The sequence below is a fragment of the Osmerus mordax genome, chromosome 19 (genome assembly GCF_038355195.1).
Source record: "Osmerus mordax isolate fOsmMor3 chromosome 19, fOsmMor3.pri, whole genome shotgun sequence".
Taxonomy (NCBI): Eukaryota; Metazoa; Chordata; class Actinopteri; order Osmeriformes; family Osmeridae; genus Osmerus; species Osmerus mordax.
In genome coordinates, this window is record NC_090068.1 from 4,682,044 (window position 1) to 4,707,807 (window position 25,764).

Consider the following 25,764-nt stretch of genomic DNA (forward strand, 5'->3'; position numbering starts at 1 on the left):
TGTATTCCTTATTTTCATTCTGTGATTGCCAACTGCAGTATGCTGTGACACTGAAAGCGTATTGTGAAATTGCATGTTTCCATTTCCTGTAAGCAGTTAGTGCGTCATCTTAATAAAGATACAGCAACAATATTTTCTGGAATGTGACTAAGCACACCCCTGATGACATGGCTACTCATTCTACAGTAATATTCTAAAAATATCTAAAAGCCGTTGTTCAGTTGTACCCAATTATTTTTCGTTAATTTATGACAGACCTTTGGTAGTTTCATGGGGATTTTGTGTAGTGTGGGTATGAACACAACAATGGCAGGCACACAGTCAGAGGACTAAGAAACCTCTCTCTTCTATTCTGACTCTTCCTCTGAAGTAATTCAAATGGAAATGCACAATGCAAAGATACAGATGATTCCTACAGAAGATTGCTACTACTACTTCAGGAAGAAGGGAGATTCTGGGGTTTTGTCACTCAATGGAGTAATAAGACCCTGTAGGCATCTGTCTTCAAGCCTCCATTAAACAGGAAGAAGAGACGTGTGTGCTTGTGTGGGTTTTTGTGTCTGCATGTGTGGGCTGACACGGACACAGACAGCGTTTGTCTGACATACAGCTCTGTGTCCTTTTGGTTGAGTGTGAATTCAGTATGCTGTATGTAATTCCTTTACTTCTTATACTCAGATTCACTACATCAGGTGAGACATTCTGTGGATTTGTATTTAGAAATTGTATTTAATTGTATTTAGTAGGTTTTTCTACCGTATATGGTTGTAGCTGTAATACAAGCATATATATAGCTTTACTCACTGGTAAAGTCAAAGTATATTGTTTCTTTACAAATACTGTCCAATGAGGGCATGATCAATAGTATTTTGACATATTGCACACCAATTCAACCCATTATCACTTTTGTTGGCCTTCTCATAGTAATTATAATTGTAATTTTAATTTAGTCTTTTGGCCGATGCTTTGGATAAGCAACGTTCAAAAGAATTTTGTTTGTCATTTTTCCCATCAGATGCCGTTATCAAAGCCATGCAAGGCCATCCTGTCTACATCCCCTGCCCCTCATCCTTTGCATTTAATGACTACGTGAAATTTCAATGGAGAACAAATGGGACCTTATTCTGCGTTTATGACGTGAAAGACAACATCACTACAAAAGGATTTTGTCCATCACGGTTTGACATACTAAGACATCCTGGAAAGTTTTATATTACAGACCCTAAGATTTCAGATTCTGGTCAATACAACTGCTCAATAACAAGAGTCATACCACCACCATTCTCTGATGAATTTCACATTGTGGATCTTCAAGTTGAAGGTATTGATGAAAAACGTTTTACTCTTCTCTTACTATCAAACAGGAACAGTTACATAAGCTAGGTCTAGTTAAGAAGACCTCTTCTGAATGCCAGCACTGCGTTTATGATCTTTCTCTGTAACAATTCTTCCAGATCTGGTCCTGACAATGCACAACCAAAATTTGTCTTGTATACTGCTTCTTTGCACTCTGGAGGGCCTCCACACCCAAGATGTCAACTTCACCTGGTTCAGACAGGGTCAGGGGTCACTGGAACCTTTGTCAGTCAATCACAGTTCTACACTTAGCAGCTCCGTTCTCCTGTGCCAAGCAGAGTGGAGAGAGGGAGACCGCTTCATCTGCAAAGTCAACATCTCCATTAACAGTGGACTGAGTAAGAGTATCACTCTCCCCCGCAGTGATATAGGTGGGTGATCATTGATGGTAGCCAACAGTGGAATCATTGATGATAGCCAACAGTGGAAGTATTTTAACAGAAGACAACAAGGGACAATATAAGTATTTAAACAAAAATCCATAAGCAAATAAGCCAAAAATCCAGTTGGGTTATATGCATAACATGCAGGCATACATTCCTGTATACCTGTATAAAATAAACAGTGATGCATGAATGGGGGGGGGGGGGGGGGGGCGTTGGTTATCAACTATCAATGTAGCTCACATTAACCTGCATTAATAGTTTGTATGTGACATTCTGTGTTTTCTCTTTTCTTTAGAAGGAACCCAAAAGAACAACACAATCATTATCACTGTGAGCATCTTGGGTGGGCTTGTGGCCATCGCAGCCATTTGCATCTGTGTTTACAAACGTAAGTGTCCCCTTAAGAGGCATTCTGCTGTACCTCATGCGGCTTGATTGATCTAAAAATAGGTTGAAGGGAAGGCAGCTATGAATGCAGTGAGGTTATACGCATTGCCAAACTTTGGCCATAGACAAATTTCCTAATACAGCGAAGCACAGTAACCAGTACATTATGGCCAGTTGGAAAGTTAGGTAGCTAAGTACCAACTCTGAGATATTCTCATTCTTTTTAGTGGGTTACTGTAAGGATTTGGCTCAGGTCTGACAGCGTTCTTTCTAAATGTATCTAAGTATTGAAACTGTCCAAATATACTTCATCTAGACTATTGCCTGTGTCACATTTAGTATTTTGTTTATTTTGTCATAAGTTAGTGTACCATATTCAATCATGTATTGGTATTTTAAAAGCCATAAAAGGTCATCTATTTCTAGATGACCTTTTGTCAAGTAGCATGGATTAGGTGATTTCCAATCACTTGGTCAGGCTATTTAAAGGTATCGGGGTCAAGTGACTTTTGTGCATGGACAAATGAAACGTAAATGTACTTTGTGTATGACAAGTGCCTCAAAAAGTTATTGTCAAGCCCTGAAATCCAGTGGCCAGAGATATATGATGACCTGATCGACACTCCAAGTGTATTATACCCGGGAGAAGTTCGTCTTTTGCCTCCGACATGCGCAGTTGAGCCTGCTTGACAGTCGTGTGAAGTAGGGTGAAAATTGGTCTATACCTACCAGCAGTTCTCCCTCACCATTTTCCATTGTACAGAAGGCCTATCTTAAGTAATTCAACACCATCTTATGGTAAAAACTTGACTAAGATTTAATACATTTCAAAATGACTCTTTCTGGCCTATTGTTGGTTAGGGCTTTAAAAATTGCTAAAAAATGAAGTTCGAATATTCCTCTTTAAAAAACACATATATTCGAATATATTCGAATTTTCTGGTTGCCCATTAGGCACGTCAATAACAGGACAAATTAATACAACAAGATACAACTACTTGTATACTGTAGGTAGGCCTAATTTATTTAAGTTTAAACATATTTAACAACATATAACCTACACAAAAAGTAAATTAACTAACGGCCAAGAACGCAGACCTTGGCCTCTCGCTCGCACACACGCACTCTTTCTTTCTCTCTCCCGCACCATCGCGCTCTCTGCGCATAGCGGTGTAAAATGAACGACAACAATAAACAAATGCTGAGTTCTGATCAAGAGTTTTGTGCAAGCAATTTAAGGTCGCGATTCTTGTCCCAAATATGGCAGGCTTCATTCAGTGATTGAAACAAATATTATTAACATTAATTGAAGTTTTACAGTATAAAACCGACATTGAACGCTCCGAGCGAGCTGTGCTGTGGTAAACATGGAGATGTAGCCTCAAGTTGCTAGTTGTTGAATGGTAAGCTAACTCTAGCTTACATAGCTTACACACTACTTTAGCTGTAGGCTCAACAAGTTTACCATCAAGTGACCAAAATCCGAAATATTTCCAGACATCACTCTTTAGATTTTTTGAGGTTACAATCACTTTCTCTGCTGCGGTCAAGCTGGGTTCTGCACTTTCTGCCATCTTCCACGCAAGTCAACTGTCAGCAGTGACGCTGAGGCGCGCGCCCACCCGCAAAGCAGACAGACGCGCCGCTGCTGCCGCGGTTGTGTTTTATTTTTGTAACTTTTTTTAAACATTTGAATATTAATTTTCACATTCGAATTTCTGTTTTTAACCACTATTCGAATATATATTCGAATATAGAATATTCGTTGACAGCCATATTGTTGGTTTGACCAACTAGCGACTGGATTGTGGACCCAAATGAGGCCTGTTCCATAAAACGAGTTTACCAAATAAGCCATGCTTAAGTCAGTTAGTCAGACTAATTTCCAGTTGATTCCATGTTGGTTCCAGTTGGTTCCATGAAGCCAGTTTAATGTAATTCGAACTCTTACTATTGCAACTTATGCTGTGAAACTAGCCTGTCGGGGGCAGTCTAACTGTCAGGCTTAGCGCGTGTTGTTGCTTAACCAGACAACTTATCCTGTAACACTGACCCAATGGGAAAACTATGATCCACCACAAACTTCCTGGCGTGGTGCCATATTTGACTTTTTTTTACGTATCAGTTAAAAATGTACATTTATTGAAAATCTACTTCAGGCTTTAGGCTGAAGTAGATTAGGCTAATGCATTAAACACTGATTAAAAATGATTTCAGAATGATAAGCTACTACGTTTTACTTATGGTAGTTTGTGAAACGTTTAGGCTGATGCAATAAAATATGTCTCAATATGTCTAGATCTACATTCAGAATCAGAATACCCCAATAGAATGATCATAACTACATAAATCATGTACAATTGCATAAACAATCCTACATCCAAGCCCCTATCCTCCATTTTCCCAATACAAAAACCATGTAAAAAAGTTATTGGTTAACTGTAGGCTATTTATTTGTAATAATGTAAAAAAAGTCAACGTAGGTGTGTTTAGTGGGCCTATGGTTTTTGTAATCAATGAAGTAAAGGTCTATAAAAAAGGACCTAAGCCTACCTATCGTTCATGTCAATCATGGTTTGTAATTTTATTTTAATGAGGTGGTGGATGAGGGAGCTGTCATAGTACGCGGCTTAAAGAGAACGTTATTTCGGGGAGAAGGCAGTTGTCAAATTGTCAAAAGTAATTTAGACTTGCGCGAACAAAAATTCACTGCGTGAGCAGAAATTCACTCCGCCAGTAGAAACCCTATGCGCGCAAGCAGAATTTCACTGAGCAAAAGCAGAATTAACCTATGAGCGTGCCAGGTTAACCTGTAGGCTACAACCAGTGGCGGCTGCTGGTCTTTCAAAGAGGGGAAGCTCATTTTCAGTCTACATCATAACAATTGTGCATTTATTTGGCAAGTTCACTGGCTAGTTCACCCCTACGACACTAGCCTAGCCTACTGTATGAATGAATGAATGATCTAACGAAACAATATTAAACTGAAACAAGGAATGTGGTGTTTGTATTTCACAATTTCGCCAAGCAAATTTCAAGAAATAGGTTGCAGAAGTTTGTCTTTCGACTATACTTGCAAAATCCGCGATGGGACTGCGCTCGAATAACTTCGGTGACTTTTCATAGTACAAAGTCGCAGTCAATCAAAAGGAGATGCAGTCTTTCGACAGACCCTCCAATCATCACGCAGAAGCCCGGAGTCTAGGCCAGCCCACTCCTCCATAGGTTGGATAATTTTTTATTATATCTTGCAAGTGAAAAGTTACTATCTGATAGTGAAAGAATAACACAACTTTTGACACAAATCTGCACCATAAGTTTGTCTCCTACATAAAGAGATTGTCGAAAATCTGCTATCAACTTTGGGGGGGACAATTATACATGGCCGTGGGAACTAGGGGTGCTGAGGGTGCTGCAGCACCCCCTGACAGCACGAGAATTTAAAGGGGTGATTGACTGTTTTTTTGGGGTATTTCACACTGTTCCTTAACCCTTGTGTTATCTTCGGGTCATTCTGACCCATCAGTCATTGTGAGACACCGTCGTATTGCGACAAATGTACCTCATACAAAAACAAAGTGAAGCATTTTCTTTTAACTGTTGGGCTGTCTCAGACCCCCCACATTGCAAAGGTTAAAATAAAATTATTAGGGTTCCTCCGGTAGGAGGGAACCTATTGTTATTGTTGGTATTCTTATTATTAGGTTCCTCCGGTAGGAGGGAACCTATTGTTATTGTTGATATTCTTATTATTATTAGGTTCCTCCGGTAGGAGGGAACCTATTGTTATTGTTGGTATTCTTATTCTTATTATTTTTCTTCTCCTTGCGCCCCAATATCTCAAAAAGTCCCTGGTAATACATTTTCTAATTTGGCACATTGATACTACATCCAAGTGGGTACCCCCACACCAAATATGGGCCACATCGGACCATAGGGGGCGCCACAGGCCACGCCCAAAAGTACGATTTTCAAAGTGATGGCATTTCCACCCCATTGCTCTAATTCTTCTGAAACTTGGTGTGCATGCCTCATTTTTCATGAGGAACAAAAAAGCCTCAAGGACCCATAAGGTCCGCCATGATGGATTTTCCTGTACTGTGATAATTTGGGAAAACCTTCAAAATTCCTCTTCTCTTGAACCAAAGGTGAAATTGACTTGAAATTTGGTACAGATATTTATCATTGACGTATTTAAAAACGTTACTTAAGGCAATTGAATCAAGTACAAAATGGCTGAAATGGGTGTATTTATGTAAATGTCCACATTGCCTCAATATGTTTGTGTCACTAAATCAAATGTATTTTTGAAGGATGGTTCAAACCTAATAGGCTTTAAGGTGACATGCCCCTGAAGTCCCATGCAAAGTTTCACCTTGATATGTTGAAATATGACTGAATTACAGCTGTTTGAACTTCGACCAAATCTGACAATGCTCGCCATTGGAGAAACAGCTTTTTTTATTATCCAGTTTTGTGTAATCCCTGTCTGGGAATGTCTCAATTGGCTGAGATGTTGTGCTGGTAAGCAAAGGATTGTAGGTTCAAAACCAGTCAGAGGCATAGTTTTAAATTTTTTATTCTGACAAAATGGTTTCTAGTCTTCCGATCAATCCTCCGGTTGTAAAAACATAGCAATGCGTGTTTATTTGAGCCCATCACAACACTCTGATCATCTGTTTAGCGAGACTGTGTAAACCACTGCAAAACAAGCCAGGTTCACCACAGTATCTAACTACTTGTAGTCTACGCATGGTAGAGATAACTCTAATGAAGTAAATTGATTGTTCAGGTGGATCCCTTGCCTGTTGCACAAATTCATTTCAGTAACCTAAGCCAGGACACATTCCCACTAATGCTAGGCATGATTTAAAATTCCCTTCCATGACAAGTTATGGCACTCCAAACAACCTGTTTAAAAAAACGATGAGAAAGTTATTCTTTACAGCAGCAACCAGTCATCCCGTTGTCCGTTTTTATAGGAAATGTACAAGCAGTTTCAACTTAGGCTGAATCTAACAACGCTTACCACAGGAGAAACAGCTTACTTTGTTATACAGTAACTGAACATGACAATATTCAACACTGAGAATAGCTCAATGGGCTGGGATGTTGACCTGTAAAGTATAAGGTCGTAGGTTGGAATCCAGCCATAGTCGTTTGGCCTGTCATAGTTTTGATTATCTGTTTAGTTCAACAGGATGACATCTTTCTGAAGTACCACAAACAATTTCACCTTGGTATGTCAAAATATGATTGAATTAAAGCTGTTTCAACGTTGGCTGAATCTAACAACGCTTACCACAGGAGAAACAGCTTACTTTTTTATACAGTAACTGAACATGACAATATTCAACACTGAGAATAGCTCAATGGGCTGGCATGGTGACCTGTAAAGTATAAGGTAGTTGGTTGGATTCCAGCCATTATCTTTTGGCCTGTCATAATTTTGATTATCTGTTTAGTTAAACAGGATGACATCATTCTGAAATACCATGCACAATTTCATGCAATTTCACCTTGAAATGTCAACCGTTTCTTAACCTTTGTCCCAAAGCTGACCAAAGCTAATACTCTGCCCTTTTACTTCATACAATCTCAACAGTTGGTGTGTAGCAGAGAGGATAGAGAGACTGACTTGTGACCTTATGCTCATGAGTTCAAATCCCCATTCAGCCTGTTGTTGGCCAAACATGAAGTAGTTTTGCTCCCTTGTTGTCCAACTCCCGATCTTATACAGTGTACATGTTTATAATATTTTGCCATTTTGCGGAGGAACCCGCATCGCTGCTTGCAGCTATATTTATTATTATTTTTCTCCTTGCGCCCCAATATCTCAAAAAGTCCCTGATCATAAATTTTCTAATTTGGCACATTGATACTACATCCAAGTGGGTACCCCCACACCAAATATGGGCCACATCAGACCATAGGGGGTGCCACAGGCCACGCCCAAAAGTCCGATTTTCAAAGTGATGGCATTTCCACCCCATTGCTCCAATTCTTCTGAAACTTGGTGTACATTCCTCATTTTTCATGAGGAACAAAAAAGCCTCAAGGACCCATAAGGTCCGCCATGATGGATTTTCCTGTATTGTGATAATTTGGGAAAACCTTCAAAATTCCTCTTCTCTTGAACCAAAGGTGAAATTGACTTGAAATTTGGTACAGATATGTATCATTGACGTATTTAAAAACGTTACTTAAGGCAATTGAATCAAGTACAAAATGGCTGAAATGGGTGTATTTATGTAAATGTCCACATTGCCTCAATATGTTTGTGTCACTAAATCAAATGTATTTTTGAAGGATGGTTCAAACCTAATAAGCTTTAAGGTGACATGCCTCTGAAGTACCATGCAAAGTTTCACCTTGATATGTCAAAATATGACTGAATTTCAGCTGTTTGAACTTGGACCAAATCTGACAATGCTCGCCATTGGAGAAACAGCTTTTTTTAATTATCCAGTTATTGAACTTTGTGTATTCCATGCCTGGGAATGGCTCAATTGGCTGAGATGTTGTGCTGGTAATCAAGGTTCAATACCAGTCAGAGGCATAGTTTTAAATTTTTTATTCTGACCAAACGGTTTCTAGTCTCCCGATAAATCCTCCGGTTGTAAAACATAGCAATGCGTGTTTATTTGAGCCCATCACAACACATCTGTTTAGCGAGACTGTGTAAACCACTGCAACACAAGCCAGGTTCACCACAGTAGCTAGCTACACATGGTAGTGTTAGATTCACAACTGAGTTAGCTCTAATGAAGTATATTGATTATTGAGGTGGACCCCTTGCCTGTTGCGCAAAATATTTCAGTGACCTAAGCTAGGACACACGGCCACTGATGCTAGGCATGATTTGAAATTCTCTTCCATGACTTATGTTGAGTTATGGCACCCCAAACAACCTAATCTAAGCACTATGAGTAATATATTCTTTACAGCAGCAACCAGGTCTAGCCTGACGTTGTCATACTCATAATTCTAGTCAGAATATGAGTCTGAAAACTCTCCGTTGGGCTGTGACTACGGGGCCTGTTTCAACCGAACTCGTAAAACAAATGCCTCTTCGCTCAATTGGATAGACCTACAACCAATCAGAGCAACGTAATATGTTGTTTGTTGAAAACGAATTCAACCCAAGGGCTCTTTCGTGATGTTGTTGATTACGTTACTGTTGATCATCTGTCCATCATCGTATAAAGCCCGCCCTGGCAATTTCATTGGTCAGTCCAGATCCTGGTTTTATGTAGTTGTTCCCAATACGAGACCCTCCAGACCCAACTTCCCGACCAAATTCTTTTGTGGGCGGGGAGAAGTTGGGCTGGCAGCCAGGCTAAACCAGGTCATCCCCATGTCTTGTTTTTATAGGAAATTTACATATCTTGATTGTGGACAACTTTTTGTTCCCCAATCTCAATGAACAGCCAAATACAGCAACAGCATTGACATTGTTTAACAATTACCACAGTCATTTTCTCACTTGTTGTACTTCTAAACTCGCAGAATGAAATCAAAACAACCACTAGCGTGGTGGTTTCATTCCACCTTAGATTTAATGAATAATCTTTGAAATAATTTGATCAGTCTTCAAAATATTATAATTATATATGCATATGGAAAACGTTTCAACAACAATGATATGGTATGCAATGCCATAGATTAATTATACATTACATGTTTATAATATTTTGCCATTTTGCGGAGGAACCCGCATCGCTGCTTGCAGCTATATTTATTATTATTATTAATCTTCTTCTCCTTGCGCCACAATAACTCAACATGTTATTGGTAACAAGTTTTCTAATTTGGCACATTGATACTACATCCAAGTGGGTACCCCCACACCAAATATGGGACTCCTTCGACTGTAGGAGGCGCCACAGGCCACGCCCTAAAGTCCGATTTTCAAAGTGATGGCATTTCCACCCCATTGCTCCAATTCTTCTGAAACTTGGTGTACATGCCTCATTTCCCATGGGGAACAAAAAAGCCTCAAGGACCCATAGGTCCGCCATTATGGATTGACTTGACATTTTGAACAGATATGTATCATGGATGTATCTAAAAACGTTACTTAAGACAGTTGAATCAAATACAAAATGGCTGGAAGGGGTGTACTTATGTAAATGTCCACATTGCCTCCATATGTTTGTGTCACTAAATCAAATGTAATTTTGAATGATGGTTTTTCAAACCTAATAGGGTTCAAGATGACATCACTCTGAAGTACCATAAACAATTTCACCTTGGTATGTCAAAATATGATTGAATTAGAACTGTTTCAACCTTGGCTGAATCTAACAACGCTTACCACAGGAGAAACAGCTTACTTTTTCAGACAGTAACTGAACATGACAATATTCAACACTGAGAATAGCTCAATGGGCTGGGACCAACAATAATGGAAATCACAAGGTTTCATTAGCCATACCATAAACCTAATAATTTCAGTGTAATTTTGGCAAACCACTACTGTACTTCATTGCTTGGCTGTATTGTTCATAGTAATAGTCAAGACAATTATTACAAGTTTCTCTCAAATTTCATGTTGTCTTGAAATAGCATTAGACTATAACCATATGCCACAGACACTGAAAAGCTTTAGGCCTAAACCAACCATTGTCAAACTAACTTATCCCAGTTCTCAGCAATACATGGGGGGCCATATCATAATGAAGAAAAAAAGGCAGACATTTATGTAAGTTATATATTAACATTTTATTATAACTTTATTATAACTTTATTATGACATTTAAGCATTTAAACATGTCATTTAATGGGTGTAGAACTTTTTTGTTATTGTCCATCCGTCTTCACTGTTTGTCTCTCATACATAGTTATATATTAATATTTTATTATAACTTTATTATAACTTTATTATGACATTTAAGCATTTAAACATGTCATTTAATTGGTGTAGAACTTTTTTGTTATTGTCCATCCGTCTTCACAGTTTGTTTCTCATACATAAATTGTATTGGTGTTGCTATCCTGACCTGTTTCTGTTGTTTCTTACTATTGTCTTCTTGACTGTGTCTCTGTTGTTATCCTCAGTTGTCTGTGTCTTTGCTGTCTGTTTCATGGACCTCCTCTTACCCTGCAGTAAATGACAGTAACAAATGATTATTAGTTTGAGAAATACTGCCCCTAACCTATGAGGTTATGTGTGGGAGTTGCATAAATAAGAATTTTTAATTAACAAACAAAGTCAAAAGAAGACTCACCATCTAAGTTACTTCTTCCATGGATATTTCTAGCTACTCCTGACTGATTCAAGCATTTTTTTTATCCTTCTGCACAGCCAGGTAGAACTCCTTGCATGACAAGTCACAGTTGACAGTGACTAGAAGTTCATTTTTGATCAGCTCTGTACTGCCTCTGTTTCTTGAGTCTGACCATTTATTATTCATCAGTGAAAGGATCCTCTCTACAAAGGCATTTGAGCCTGGCACGCTGAGGACAAATGAGACAATCCTGAACATGTTTATCATGTTGGCTTTCCCTACGTTTTGGAAGATTGCCAACCACTTCTCACTGGTGGATTTTGTGGTATACTTTGTGGCTTTCTGTATTTCCTCCCTGCTAGCACAGAACTCTTCATAGAGCTGATCCATATCGATTTTGTCTGTCAGTTTTAGTGCAGCCACCATCTGCTCCAGGTCAGGAAAGGAGAGCTCCTCATAGAGGCCTATTGGTTTCAGTTGCACCATTATATTTTCTGGTGAGAAGTCGAACCACTTGCTTATCCCTATGCAATGACTGAGTCATAAAACATCACAAAGTCTTCTTGTAGCTTGGACCTCTGTGCTGGCAACTGTTTGTCCATCAGCCTCTTGGTCTGGAATCCAAAAAAGCTGTCCTGTTTCCTCTGAAGCATCTTCATTTTGAACTGTCGTAGTTCCTCATACACATCTGTGATGCAGAGATCTGTTAACTGTAGCTTCTTCACAAGTTGATAGAAAACAGATCCAACATTGTGGAAAAAGCACACGTAAATCTCAGCAGTGTCGGTTTTTACTTCATCCTCGAACATTCTCCTCAGTACACCGGACAGTTTTCCCCAAGGAACCTGAAATATGAGGTAAGAGCAGGCCAGGTTTCTAGGAGACGAGTCACAGCAGGATGAAGGGAGAGCCATCTCGTGCACACATGACGCAATATCTCACGCCACTCTATGTCGACAAAAGCAAAAAAGGAACGTAATTCCTCTCTCCGAGATGCCGAAACTGAGAAGTGGCTGTATATTTTTTAAACGATGGTCTCAATATCCACTGCCAGCTGATCGCTGGCATTTTTCCTTGCATTATGTGCGACGTGGACCGAGCAATTAGCTTTTAGAATGCCATCGTTTGCGCTGCTAAGTAACTTGTAAACAGAGTGGTGTTTTCCATAATTTACGTTCGCATTATCGGCTGCATACGCAGTGATGTTTCTTAAATCCAGCTTGAACTTTTCCAGGCAGGTCATTAGAGCTTGGTGTATGCCATTTGCCGTTTCATCACTGTCTTCATAAAAGTCAAGCAGCTTGGATGGTACGCCATCGGACGCAGATAAATATATCTCACGCATACTGGAAACATTTTTCTATTTCCCTTATTCGAGGCATCGCTGGCAAGTGAAAATTAGACAGGCTCACCTTCAGCTGGAGAAAGGCAAGACACAATTTTCCCCACAGCGCTTGGTCCTAAAACATTCATGGTGATCATCTCAGCTTTGGTTCTGCCCAAGTGCATCTTCTTAGCAGTACATGAGTCTTGAAATAAAGTAGCATTTAATTTAACAGTGCAGTCAGTGCTGTTATAGCTAAGACCGTGGTTGATGGTATGGTATACATAGGCTACCTCACTTGCGGCAATTTTGTCTATTTCAGCTGTAGATGTGGCGAAAAATGAAACAATGTTGCTAGCTCCTTTTGCTAGTACAGCCTTTTTGTGCATGTCTGTGTCTGCATGGCGAGTTAAATCATTCTTGGCTAATGGATAGTTCTCGGCGGCATACTGTGCAAAACGCTTTCCTTTCATCATTGGCGACTGCTTTAAACCATGACATTTTGGCTTCCCATTCTTTTTTACAGCTGCAGTCTTTTTTTATTTGAAGGTTCACTGCTCATTTTGACACACGATGACGCTCACCTCCCAGTGGCCAGTTCAAACAAACTGTCAACAACAAGCAACAAACGTGTCCAATAGCAACGTTCGCGTGAGTTTTGGCGCGTTTACAGTAGCTTATTATTGTCTGTCTAAAAAATATATATATATTGGCCGCCGAGGCTGTGATTGGAATACGGGACTGGAGCTGTCCCAGACGGGACATATCAAAATCACCCATAAATCGGGATGTCCCGGACAATTCTGGACGGTTGGGAACCCTAAGTGGGGCAAGTACATTTCTCTTCCACTTGCCCTACAAAAAAATCCACTTGTCCCGGACAAGCGGACAAGCCTTAATGTCGAGCCCTGTAGGCCTTCAAGCTCTCCAAGAACAGCAGAGGCAAGTGTGAGGCCCAACACAGTCTTGCCTTTGCTGAAGTGTTCAAAAAACCCATTGGCAGTTGATGCTGTCTTGGATGCACTTTTTGCCATCTCCTCGAAGCTGCTTAGTACCCGCTCATACTGCCCAAGCACAGCCCTAATTGCAGTATTCCGCACAGTCAACCTTGTTGGACATAGGGGTTTCAGGGTGGTCCGATGTGTATCTCCGGTCATGGCAATTGATTCAAACATGCTCTTAAAGTTACCTGACTGGCCATAGAGGACACCTAACTGATGGACCCTAGACAGAGAATCCTGGATCACTTTTTGCAAGTACACAAATCATTTTTGCAAGTACACAAATCTTTTTCCTGGCACTAGTTTCACGCCATAGAATATAGTGTAGTTCTGTTCAGTGTATCGCTAACCATGCCAAAGGGACTTCGAAGAACTACAACTATACGTGCTGATCTTGGATTAAACTGACGATAGCAAAATGTCCATCTTTTGACTACGCCACATAAATGGAATAAGTGCTAACTAATGTTTGTTCCATCAGTTTGTTCGCTAGCTATGCAAATGCAGTGCCGGGGGGGGGGGGGGGGGGCGTCAGGGGGAAACAATTATTAACGGCCATGCAGTTCGTCAACGATAAGGTAAGCAAGCAGCGCTTGATCGGCCATGACTGACGTCAACGTAGAAAACCACAAGAAGCTGGAATGTCCGACTTTACGGAGCTGTTTTTAACTCCTCCCCGACTGCAAGCGGCAATTCTCGCCGGTCGTTTAATGCAGCCACAGTCGATGTCACACACACCTTTTTTTCTAACACGCACCTGCATCACGTGCCACTGCTGAGGGCAGGGAGGCCTGTAGATCAAACCATTGTGGGACCAAGAGCGGGGTTCGCAATCTTTTGAAACTTAAAAAAGCGCCATTGTGTCCATAATCAGTAAAGCGCTTTCATTGCGTATTATTAATATTATTGAAATTACATAGTTATGTTTACAGTGATTTATTGAGGGGGACAAAAATAAATGGGGGGGACAAAATGTGCACCAGCTTGGCTTGCTCTCTTCGCATCACAGCCCCTTCACTGTGGTCCTCTGGTCTGCAGCGAGTTTCAGAGTTTTTAAAATGTCGACTCAAGAACCGGGCACTCTGCAAAGTTAATATTTTGCAGGTGTTCATTTCATAATCCAACAGAGTGCAGTAAACTAATGTGATTAACAAAGGCATTCGCAATGAAATGAAACTTAGCATACTAAGGAACATATGGAAATTCAGATTTGTTATTTATAAGCGAATTCGCTTTTACAACCAATAATCATCTGCTTTCAAAAGAGCTGGCTAGCGAACAGAACGACAATATAAAGTGGATATACTTTCAGTAAAGATCAGTGAATTTTGTTACATGTAATACGTGTTTACTGATGTCAAAACTACCAGCACAAGGCAAATGTACAAGCGCTGTATGGTGAATTAGGCCTACAATTATGAAAACTGGCTCAACCATTGTACATCTAATGACTTCTGTTTATGAACTAAATGTTTAGATGTTTGCGGTGGTAAGATAATTTAACAGAGAACCAATATAATGCATTTTGATCAACATAACAGCAGACAAATGAAGGCTACATAATCATTTGCATGAATGTAGGCTACCACATTGGAAATTTGACTAGAATAGATGTGGAGGTTGAACAAGTACTTCAGAGATTACAGAGAATTTCAATTGTGATCTGAGAAATATAGGTACCAAAACCAGAGAAGAACTGTCATTCCCAGCTGCATCACGGGCACTGAAAAAAAAAAGAAATCAGTCATTTTGAGTTTTGTTTATTATACTAGTTATCAACAGCAAATATAAAAAGAAGTACAGTGAACACATTATTATAACTCTAGTACATCTTTGCAGGCGACTTGAAATCATGTCGCAGATGACTGGACTTGTAGCAGCTGTTCTGGCTGGTTGTGGTGGTGAAACATTGTACGAAGACACTTTCAGTTTGCTTTTCCTTTAATTTATAACCAGTTTTTGTAAACACAACACAGGAAAGTTTTTTTAGTTGCTTTGTGCACAGATTAATTTATTAGTCCACACTACTAACTAGTAATGATTTCTCAGATGAAATGTAGTCTAAATCTGTTGGAAAAACTGATGGATTGACTTCTTTGGGTGATTTTCAGGTAATCAGAAATGCACCAAGGGTGATTCCATCTCATACAACAACCAGGTGTACGAGAATTTCAGTTTCAGCACGTTTACCCACTTCAGACAGTCCACCAAACCGGAAAATGTGGATCAAAGTATTTATGAGAACTAGAGAATGTGACTCTACCTCCTTACTAATTTTGTTATTGTGGTCAAGTCACGGGTCAGGTGAGGTTGTTGTGTTTTTCATCTGGTTCTTGAGTCATGCCATGTTTTTGGTTGTGGTAACAATATGAATAAAAACAAAGTATGTAAGGTCATACCACAATGTAATCTGATACTATCACCAACATTAATATGATGAGGCAACCTCACTTTTCCATGTGTGACTGTTCAAGATAACCTCTGTTGTTTGTAATCATTTGTATGCCATCATAAATAGATATAATAATCTAACGCTGTCTTGTGAGTATTTACATTTCAAAATGATAGGTCTCTGTTCAGTTTTCAAGTGACCCAGCATCCTCTCAGATGCATGCTTCATTGAAGGAAATTGTTGCTACAAAGTCAAAGACACCAAACCTGAAGTGGGAAAGTTAGATCGGTGCCATTTTCCAACACAGACAAACCTGATCTGGAGAGCCTCCTTCCTGTGGCACCGTAATGTCCTCTGACACAAGCATGGGGGCCCATGGCATTCATTTTAAGAGTCTTATTATTGTTTATGATGATAGTGTTTGACATAACTTGCCTGTGCTTTTCTGATAGTTCTAAATAGTTTTGACATAGAGATAGGTGGGATTCAAATATAAATCTTAACCCTTGTGTTATCTTCGGGTCATTCTGACCCATCAGTCATTGTGACCCACCGTCGTATTGCGAAAACTTTACCACATACAAAAACAAAGTGAAGCATTTTCTTTTAACCGTTGGACTGTCTCAGACCCCCCACATTTCAAACGTTAAAAGAAAATAATTTTTATTTATTTTTGTATTGGGTAAAATTGGGTAAACACAACAATGGTTCGTTATGAACCTTTGGGTCATGTGACCCGAAGGCAGCACGAGGGTTAAATCACAAATGATTGATTATTTATCATGAAGGATTTACTTCTAGAAATGTGGAACTGCTATAATAAGCGTACCATGGAGAAAGACAAGAGACCCACCCTTCACTCACTTTCATGTATCATTGAAGGAAACTGCAACCACAAAGACAGACACACAAGACCTGAAGTGTAAAGGAAAAGTAAATTGGTGTCATTTTCCGCACCCTGAAGGCCCCAAAAAGGAAGTATCTCTTGTCTGCTCTGTGCAGTTTGTCATGATGGAGATGCAAGTGCCTGCTATGGTGAGTAGCAGTTTTCTGGTTGGCTTGTTAAAATAGTATTATATAATAAATGAATAAATAAATAAGAAATTGCATAATGACAGTTTATAGAAACAGTTTGAAGGAACTATTGTTATCCCTACTGTACATTAAGACTGCAGTATTCACAAACCAATCAAAACAAAATGTTAATTTAAAGATGCATTATTATGATGCAATGTCTTCTGTATTCAGTAGGAAAGCAAAGCATAATTGTTGCATTGGCTCTGAACTTTGTATTTAAAATAGTCCAATGACTCCAAAATAGGGTCAAACCTATGCTGGCCACTGTATATTAGGTACACCATTTTCATCCACCCAGACCCAACCACCAAAAAGGCATTTGTAACCAAGCACAGTACGTATACAGTATGTAAAATGAAGAAACACATTTTCCTATTATCTTATAATTATTTTAGTGTTGTTAATGTGTTGTCTTTTGACACAGATGCATTTACTCTACTCATTCTCTTTGGATTTCTTGGTGCTTCCAAATCTTATCTTAGGTAAGTAAATTGTTTTGGTCTATTTCAGAGCATGAGAAGCACCTCGTATTTTTATGTCACTGTCATCATCGTCTTACAACTAAGAGGGAAGAGTTGATATTTGGTGGCCCAGCCGCGAAGCTGTACCTATTATTATTATTATTGGGTGTGCTCACGCCTTCGGCAAGGGCACAACCTTTGTTCTCTCACATATATATTATTATTGTTTCTCTTCACCCTAAGTCTTCGTCAATATTTGGACTACATAGACAACGTTGATGTCAAAAGTTGGCTAACTTGCTAGCCACAGTCAATGACGCTACTTACGTCACTAACGTCACGAAAACTAGCTTGACTACCTCTAGCAGAACATTAGTTTAGCAGCTCATTAGGTGCGTTCGACATGGACTGCGGCTGCATGAAACGACCAGCGAGAGTAGCCGCTTGCAGTCGGGGAGGAGTTGAAAACGGCTCTGTGAAGTCGGACATTCCAGCTTCTTGTGGTTTGCTGCGTTGACGTCAGTCATGGCCGATCAAGCGCTGTTTGCTTACTTTACTTTATTTATAATTAAACGTAGTCTTTCCGTTAGTGAAGAAGCAGACTAGAACCCTTTCTTCAACACATTTTAAATTCAATTAAACTGATTTGAGCATTGGCGAAACTGAAGGTGTCAGAATAATCACAAAACACGCGTCAAAGTTGTAGTGTGTGAGTCTGGCCAATCATGAAATTGCTGTGTCATCATTAGAACCCATTAGAACCCGTGCTAATTGCTAATTGCTCTTGAGAAAATGTGCTCGGCTACACAGCTGGCAGTTCTCGAATCGATCTATGGTACTTTGATGGCTACGTCACAGTGACCTAGCCTCGGCGCCGTCTCAAGTCGGACAAAAAGTCTAACCAGAATAACTTCTGGGAGATAGCTAGGCTAACTGCTTTACTGCAAGGCAGCTGCAGAAATGCCACAAGCAAAGAGGCCAGGGTGATAACTATTTACTAATTTTACTTTGTGATATGACACACAATTGTGATGTGTAATGTACAATATAAGCTGATATTATTAAGGAAGTACATCTACTTTCGGAAACAGTAGTCTACTATTTCACTGAAGTATTAGGATCATGACATTAGTGCCTGGGAAACACATACTACAGTAGTCTATGATGCACGTGTTTTCAATCGTTAAAATAAACATTCCTCACAAATACATTTTCCTTGTAGGATTTATTATGACATTATATTACAAGTAAACGATTTGTGGGTGAAATTATCATTACCTGTGGTTTCAAACCAGTGTAGCTCACTGCAACGCTGTAGCCTACGCGAGACACACTACAAAAACATCTACACAGCTGTTTAGGAAGTCAAACGGCAACAGAACATGTTCGGCACTCCCCTTACTTAAATCAAACGTCTATCTAACTACTAACCTGAACTTCATTGCCACAGCCTAAACTTTGTCAATCTGTTCACGAAAATAATTAATTTCAGCCTAAACCGTACAACGGAACGTTAAATCCAATTCAACCAACGCAATCGCTACCAAGACGAACACAGCAGTAGTAGTACAATTTACCGGGGCAGCTTCACACAGGGCTATATCGCATTTTGCGTTGTTACTGACAATGATCGCTACCAGTGAGCTTTTTATGAATGAGCGATTTTCCACTAAATAAATGTCAAGCTTATTTACGTTTTGGGGGGCATATTTTCAGTTAGTAGATGGTATGGTTTGAATCGCGATTCCATCTTCTACTGCCGGTAACGTCGTAGAATAATCTTCAAATGGGGTTCTTTATTAATGAATGAATGCAATTAGTAAAATATCACGAGAAGGGAAAAACTTACAAGGACGTTTCAGTCATAGAGATTAGGTCAATTTGTACACCGATCTGCCAAATGTATTCGTTTTGATTCAACGATGAGGCTGCCTCTTGCAGGGGAAATGAGAAGACATCTATTTCATTCTACACTTCACTCGTTCATTTTAGGACATCCTCAGATCTCAGACTCAAGTGTCAGACTCAAACGAAAAGGCGTCAAGTCTCAGACCAAAAGTCGTCAGACTCAGGCGAAACGGCTTCTCAGAAAAACCTCTGTCATTCTCAGAAAAACCTGTCATTCTCAGACAAAACGCCGTCATTCTCAGACAAAACGCTATCAAACCAAACGGCATCATTCTCAGACAAAACGCTCTCAAACCAAACGACATCATTCTCAGACACAACGCTCTCAGTCTTAAACTAAACAGCGTCATTCTCAGACAAAACGCTCTCAAACTAAACGGCGTCATTCTCAGACAAAACGCCCTCAAACTAAACTTTGTCAGAATTTTTTTGGTCAAAGCTAGCTAGACAAACAAACTGCTAAAGAATCATAAACGTCATCAACACGCGGCGCGACGATCTGAACAACTGTTCCGCTAGTACAAACGTTGTTTGTAGTATCCATGGCAACCAGAGGACTACTAAAGAATGTATAATACATTACAACACATATTCTAGAACTGTAATCACCAGCTGCATATCAGGCACGGCACTAACTATGATCCCAGTTATTAATATGTGTGGCATTTTAATCACTGAATGCATCACGGGCACTGTGCACGAGTGAATATAACAACAGGATTTATGAAGGAGGCATGTCTTAAAGTTATGTATTGTGCTTATTAAAGTTATGCATTGTGCTTATTAAAGTTATGAACTTAGAAGTGTGCTCAGGCTTAAACATTGGGTCTCACACTGAGTGTGGGAAGCAGGGAGTCAGATGGCTGAGTGGTTAGGGAAGCGGGCTAGTAATCAGAAGGTTGCTAGTTCGATTCCCGGCTATGCCAACCAAATGACGTTGTGTCCTTGGGCAAGGCACTTCACCCTACTTGCCTCGGGGAGAATGTCCCTGTACTTACTGTAAGTCGCTCTGGATAAGAGCGTCTGCTAAATGACTAAATGTAAATGTAAATGTAAGCAGGCTGTTCTTTGTGTCTCTATCTTTTCAGTTTCAGAAACAAACTTGGATCTGCGTGGAGATGGCACCCGAGCAGGTGGGACGCGGAGGCAAGAACAACTCCCTGATGCACGAGAGAACAAGCTCAACCCTCTTTTCATCTTTCTGTTTTAATTGCACTGTATATTATATGCTGGGGCAGGGAAAGATAGCCAGTTGGACTTCGTGAACCAGCCCAAACTCTGTTGCGGGTAGGGAAACGTAGACAGCCCCAGAGCTCTGTACTTGTTGATTTCCAACTGCTGCATTAAAGCTGAGATTATCGGACCTCTGCGACTCCAGACCACTCTTTCTAGAACACAGATTTGTGTCATTGAATACTATCATTACATATTGGAATAGACACACAAATATTTGAATCCTTCAAATGGTGACCCCGACGCTGAAAAGAGGGAGTCCAGAGGGTTCCGGCCCGACCGACGAATCGGGGGAGAGACCCATACACCGGTGCGAGGAGACAGACGTAATCGTCAGAGGCCTCAACATAAAAAAAGGTAAGCAGACACCTGTTAATTCAAAGTACTGCTATTCGGAAATGAGAACCAAATTTAGACGATTACTATGTTTCATCGTACCTAGTCAAACCAACAGTGGTGGGAAATCAACCGTTTTTGTGTTTTGTCCTTGTCCAAGGGGTGGTTAGAGTCCTCTCCAGGGGTTAGAGTCCCTAAACTCGTTGTCCTTGTCCAAGGGGAGGTTAGAGTCCTCTCCAGGGGTTAAAGTCCCTAAACTCGTTGTCTTGTCCAAGGGGAGGTTAGAGTCCTCTCCAGGGGTTAGAGTCCCTAAACTCGTTGTCTTGTCCAAGGGGAGGTTAGAGTCCTCTCCAGGGGTTAGAGTCCCTAAATTCGTTGTCTTGTCCAAGGGGAGGTTAGAGTCCTCTCCAGGGGTTAGAGTCCCTAAATTCGTTGTCCTTGTCCAAGGGGAGGTTAGAGTCCTCTCCAGGGGTTAGAGTCCCTAAATTCGTTGTCCTTGTCCAAGGGGAGGTTAGAGTCCTCTCCAGGGGTTAGAGTCCCTAAATTCGTTGTCCTTGTCCAAGGGGAGGTTAGAGTCCTCTCCAGGGGTTAGAGTCCCTAAACTCGTTGTCCTTGTCCAAGGGGAGGTTAGAGTCCTCTCCAGGGGTTAGAGTCCCTAAATTCGTTGTCCTTGTCCAAGGGGAGGTTAGAGTCCTCTCCAGGGGTTAGAGTCCCTAAACTCGTTGTCTTGTCCAAGGGGAGGTTAGAGTCCTCTCCAGGGGTTAGAGTCCCTAAATTCGTTGTCTTGTCCAAGGGGAGGTTAGAGTCCTCTCCAGGGGTTAGAGTCCCTAAACTCGTTGTCTTGTCCAAGGGTAGGTGAGAGTCCTCTCCAGGGGTTAGAGTCCCTAAACTCGTTGTCTTTGTCCAAGGGGAGGTTAGAGTCCTCTCCAGGGGTTAGAGTCCCTAAACTCGTTGTCTTTATCCAAGGGGAGGTTAGAGTCCTCTCCAGGGGTTAGAGTCCCTAAACTCGTTGTTTTTGTCCAAGGGGAGGTTAGAGTCCTCTCCAGGGGTTAGAGTCCCTAAACTCGTTGTCCTTGTCCAAGGGGAGGTTAGAGTCCTCTCCAAGGGTTAGAGTCCCTGAACTCGTTGTCTTTGTCCAGAGGGAGGTTATAGTCCTCTCCAAGGGTTAGAATCCCTGAACATTGTCTATTTGTGTGGAGTCAGATTGAGTTTAATAAAAATAGAGAGGAGTGTGGTGTGTTTTTTCCTTTGACCAAGAAGTTAAAGAAATCCCGAGGAGAGTTGGAGAAAGGTGGGGGCTAAAAGAGTCAGTTACGTTGAGATCTTACAAAGGTTATCCCAGAGGGTATACCCCTGGTTTATAAATTGGTTCTAATACAATTGGAAGAGTTATACTAGAGCAAAATTAAGTGAATAGACGGTAAACGCTAAACAGCTGTGTTGGTCAAAGAATGGTTTGAGGAAATGTATGTGAAAAATTATGAGGAAGCAATTGGAAAGTTACATAAAGGATTGGTTTAGAGAGGATCATGGAAGGTTATGAAATAAAACAAGAACGTTTTGTGGATGTGAAGAGATGATTGGTTTAAACACTGATGTTTTGAAGAGGAAACTATGAATATACTTTGAAGGTATATGGGATAGCATTTTAAGTCAAAATAGTAAAATCTAGTGTTTTTAAGAGTTTTGATAAAGGTATTAGATATAATTTGGTTAAAAATGAGAAAGAGAAAATAACTAAATGTACTTTTATTTGGAGTTTAATTGTAATTTGGTTTTAAGTTTTATTTGAGAGTTTTATCAGAGCCTGGCATACTGTTTGGGATAAACAGTTAGGCTGTGATAATGTTGTATTATGAAGAGGGTTATTATAACATTCAGTTCTGAAATAATTTGGGAAGACTCATCAAGTCTGATAAATTGTGGTTATGATGGTTTGAGCTAATTGGCTCGTTTTGAACTGCAGCAAAGCGAGTTATGAAGTTCTACCTATCTGACCTTTATAGAAAATATAGTTGGGAAAAATGTTTGGTTAATAGCTACATTAAGCACATTATTTGGTTTATATTTCATTTAAGAAGCATACGGATTCTGGTTTGGCATAATGAAAATTGCTTTGATCATATCTTTGATAAAAAAGAGCTGTGATTTGGTAAAATAGAGAATCTAAAACAATATTGGTCTTAAACTTAACTGTTTTAAAAGACAGAAAAGGTTTTTTGGAGTGAAAGAAATTAGACTAACAGTTGATTTTCTAAAGAAGGGAACAAAGAAACAGATTGTAATTTCTAGGCATGACTAATAGGAGTTGAATATCAAATGATGATGTATGGTCTTATTAGATGCTGTTACATGTGTTTGCTCAACAATAAGAAAACTGAAGGGTCAATACTGCCTGGTAATTATAGATACAGTGTGTTTACTATGTGAATTGAAGTCTTTCCCAGTCCTATACCAGATGCATAACACCATTTGAATTTATTTATTGGAGATCATATGTAATACCACAACTTCAACCTTTCACATAGCATGATGAAGAGGCGAATCAAATGGTTAACCAATTTTATAAAAAATGCTAACTAGAAAAGAGATGTCTTCTGCTAAATTCTGTTCCAGGTGAAGCAGTAAACCAAAGAGTGGAGGAGTCAAACAAGGAGATTGGGTATTGATTAAAGTTATCAATGAAAGGAGGAATCTTATGAAAACTTTAAAATATCCTGTCTTATTTCTGGTTTTTCTATTTGTTTCGAATTTATTTTATTTTATTACAATTCTAAAAGCTTGGCTGAAGTTGTATGTATGTGGTGAAGGGGGCCTGTGAGTATGTCCAGGTCTGCCGTGGATACATGGATGTCGAATGTCCACTCTGTGGAGTGACGGTGGGTTTTCCCCTATAACATCATTAGGGTTTTCCCACTGTGTCCAGTGTGTCCTCACCACTTGGCCATAACGCTGCATAGTCTCATCATTATTGTTGATTTGTATGCCAACATTGTGTAATCAGTAATGGGATATTTTTAAATTTGTGTTTGTTGTCACACCCTAAAAGGGTGTGAAAGGAGGGATTTATTTGAACTTTAAAAATATCCACTTTAAATCCTTAAATGGGTTCTTGATTTCAATATCTGTGTTTAATCATTGGTGTTCGACTGTTCGCATCTCATTTGACTCAGTTATTGCTTGATCATGGGAGATAAGGTGATGCTGGGACTGTAACTCTTTTCTGCTTCAGGACGAGTCAGACCGGCGGGTCTGACTACCTAACCCCTGTTCTAAGGCCCCATTCCCCTGGAGACCATGTCCCCCCCTTTCTCACTGGATGATATACCCCTTCCCCTTGAAGACCCTGTCCCACCTGCCCCAATATATCATCAGATGTTCGGGGAAGCCTGTTGTACATTTATGGACAGGACCATTCAAGGTCATCGAGAGAACCTTGCACGCCCTAAGGGTGCTGGGGAAAGGAAGTACGTGGTACCACTGGAGCATGTGTTGTGCTGCTCCAGAATCCAGTTGTACGTTGCAGGAGTTGGTGGAGAAGGGCCACTGAACCTTTTGCTATTGCTACGAATGTGAGAGTCCGGAAAAGAGGGTTACGACTAGGCCAAGAGTGATACTGCTTGACCACACTAGAATTGTACTGGACTAAGAAGGTTTCCGCTATTTTACTTAAGAGTGTGCTATATCAATATCAACATGACTGTTGCTGTATCCCATGTATCAGGTCCCTGTGTAACAGGATCATTGTCTCGGCTGAGGATAACCCGACAAAGGGGTTCCAAATGCCGTTGCTGGGGCTGGCTGACCAGGACGAGGAGGCGGTGGTTGGTCCGGGCTATGTTGATTGATCTCTGGTGTTTCAGAGATCAAAAGAGGGATTAAAGAATGTATAATACATTACAACACATATTCTAGAACTGTAATCACCAGCTGCATATCAGGCACGGCACTAACTATGATCCCAGTTATTAATATGTGTGGCATTTTAATCACTGAATGCATCACGGGCACTGTGCATGAGTGAATATAACAACAGGATTTATGAAGGAGGCATGTCTTAAAGTTATGTATTGTGCTTATTAAAGTTATGCATTGTGCTTATTAAAGTTATGAACTTAGAAGTGTGCTCAGGCTTAAACATTGGGTCTCACACTGAGTGTGGGAAGCAGGCTGTTCTTTGTGTCTCTATCTTTTCAGTTTCAGAAACAAACTTGGATCTGCGTGGAGATGGCACCCGAGCAGGTGGGACGCGGAGGCAAGAACAACTCCCTGATGCACGAGAGAACAAGCTCAACCCTCTTTTCATCTTTCTGTTTTAATTGCACTGTATATTATATGCTGGGGCAGGGAAAGATAGCCAGTTGGACTTCGTGAACCAGCCCAAACTCTGTTGCGGGTAGGGAAACGTAGACAGCCCCAGAGCTCTGTACTTGTTGATTTCCAACTGCTGCATTAAAGCTGATATTATCAGACCACTCTTTCTAGAACACAGATTTGTGTCATTGAATACTATCATTACATATTGGAATAGACACACAAATATTTGAATCCTTCACTACACATGGGTTTACTTTACACGAGTGAACTAGCTTGCAGAAAACAACTATTTCGTATTATATCAAAAGTACGTTTTCTTGCTGTACCAGTTAACAGAAAGAACACCATGGTATTCA

General features: G+C 40.2%; 1 protein-coding gene across 2 annotated transcripts; it reads left to right on the forward strand.

The window, feature by feature from the left end:
* The first annotated feature begins 1,018 nt into the window (after positions 1 to 1,018).
* On the forward strand, positions 1,019 to 16,493 carry LOC136963426 (uncharacterized). 2 transcript variants are annotated; one of them, XM_067257551.1, is made up of 4 exons: positions 1,019 to 1,321; positions 1,455 to 1,727; positions 2,038 to 2,130; positions 15,796 to 16,493. In XM_067257551.1, exons 1-4 carry the CDS (start codon positions 1,033 to 1,035, stop codon positions 15,930 to 15,932), a joined length of 792 nt encoding a protein of 263 aa, XP_067113652.1. In that variant the 5' UTR covers positions 1,019 to 1,032; the 3' UTR covers positions 15,933 to 16,493. The 2 variants fall into 2 exon arrangements, with proteins under 2 accessions (XP_067113652.1, XP_067113653.1); XM_067257552.1 differs by having other exon boundaries at positions 2,041 to 2,130.
* Positions 16,494 to 25,764: the final 9,271 nt, after the last annotated feature.

Bases quoted from the DNA above. Each gene is read 5' to 3' on its own strand.
- LOC136963426 (XM_067257551.1), top strand. From the start codon at position 1,033: ATGCAAGGCCATCCTGTCTACATCCCCTGCCCCTCATCCTTTGCATTT. The intron at 1,728-2,037 runs GTGGGTGATCAT...TCTTTTCTTTAG, and splicing joins TCTCCCCCGCAGTGATATAG to AAGGAACCCAAAAGAACAAC. The intron at 2,131-15,795 runs GTAAGTGTCCCC...GGTGATTTTCAG, and splicing joins TTGCATCTGTGTTTACAAAC to GTAATCAGAAATGCACCAAG.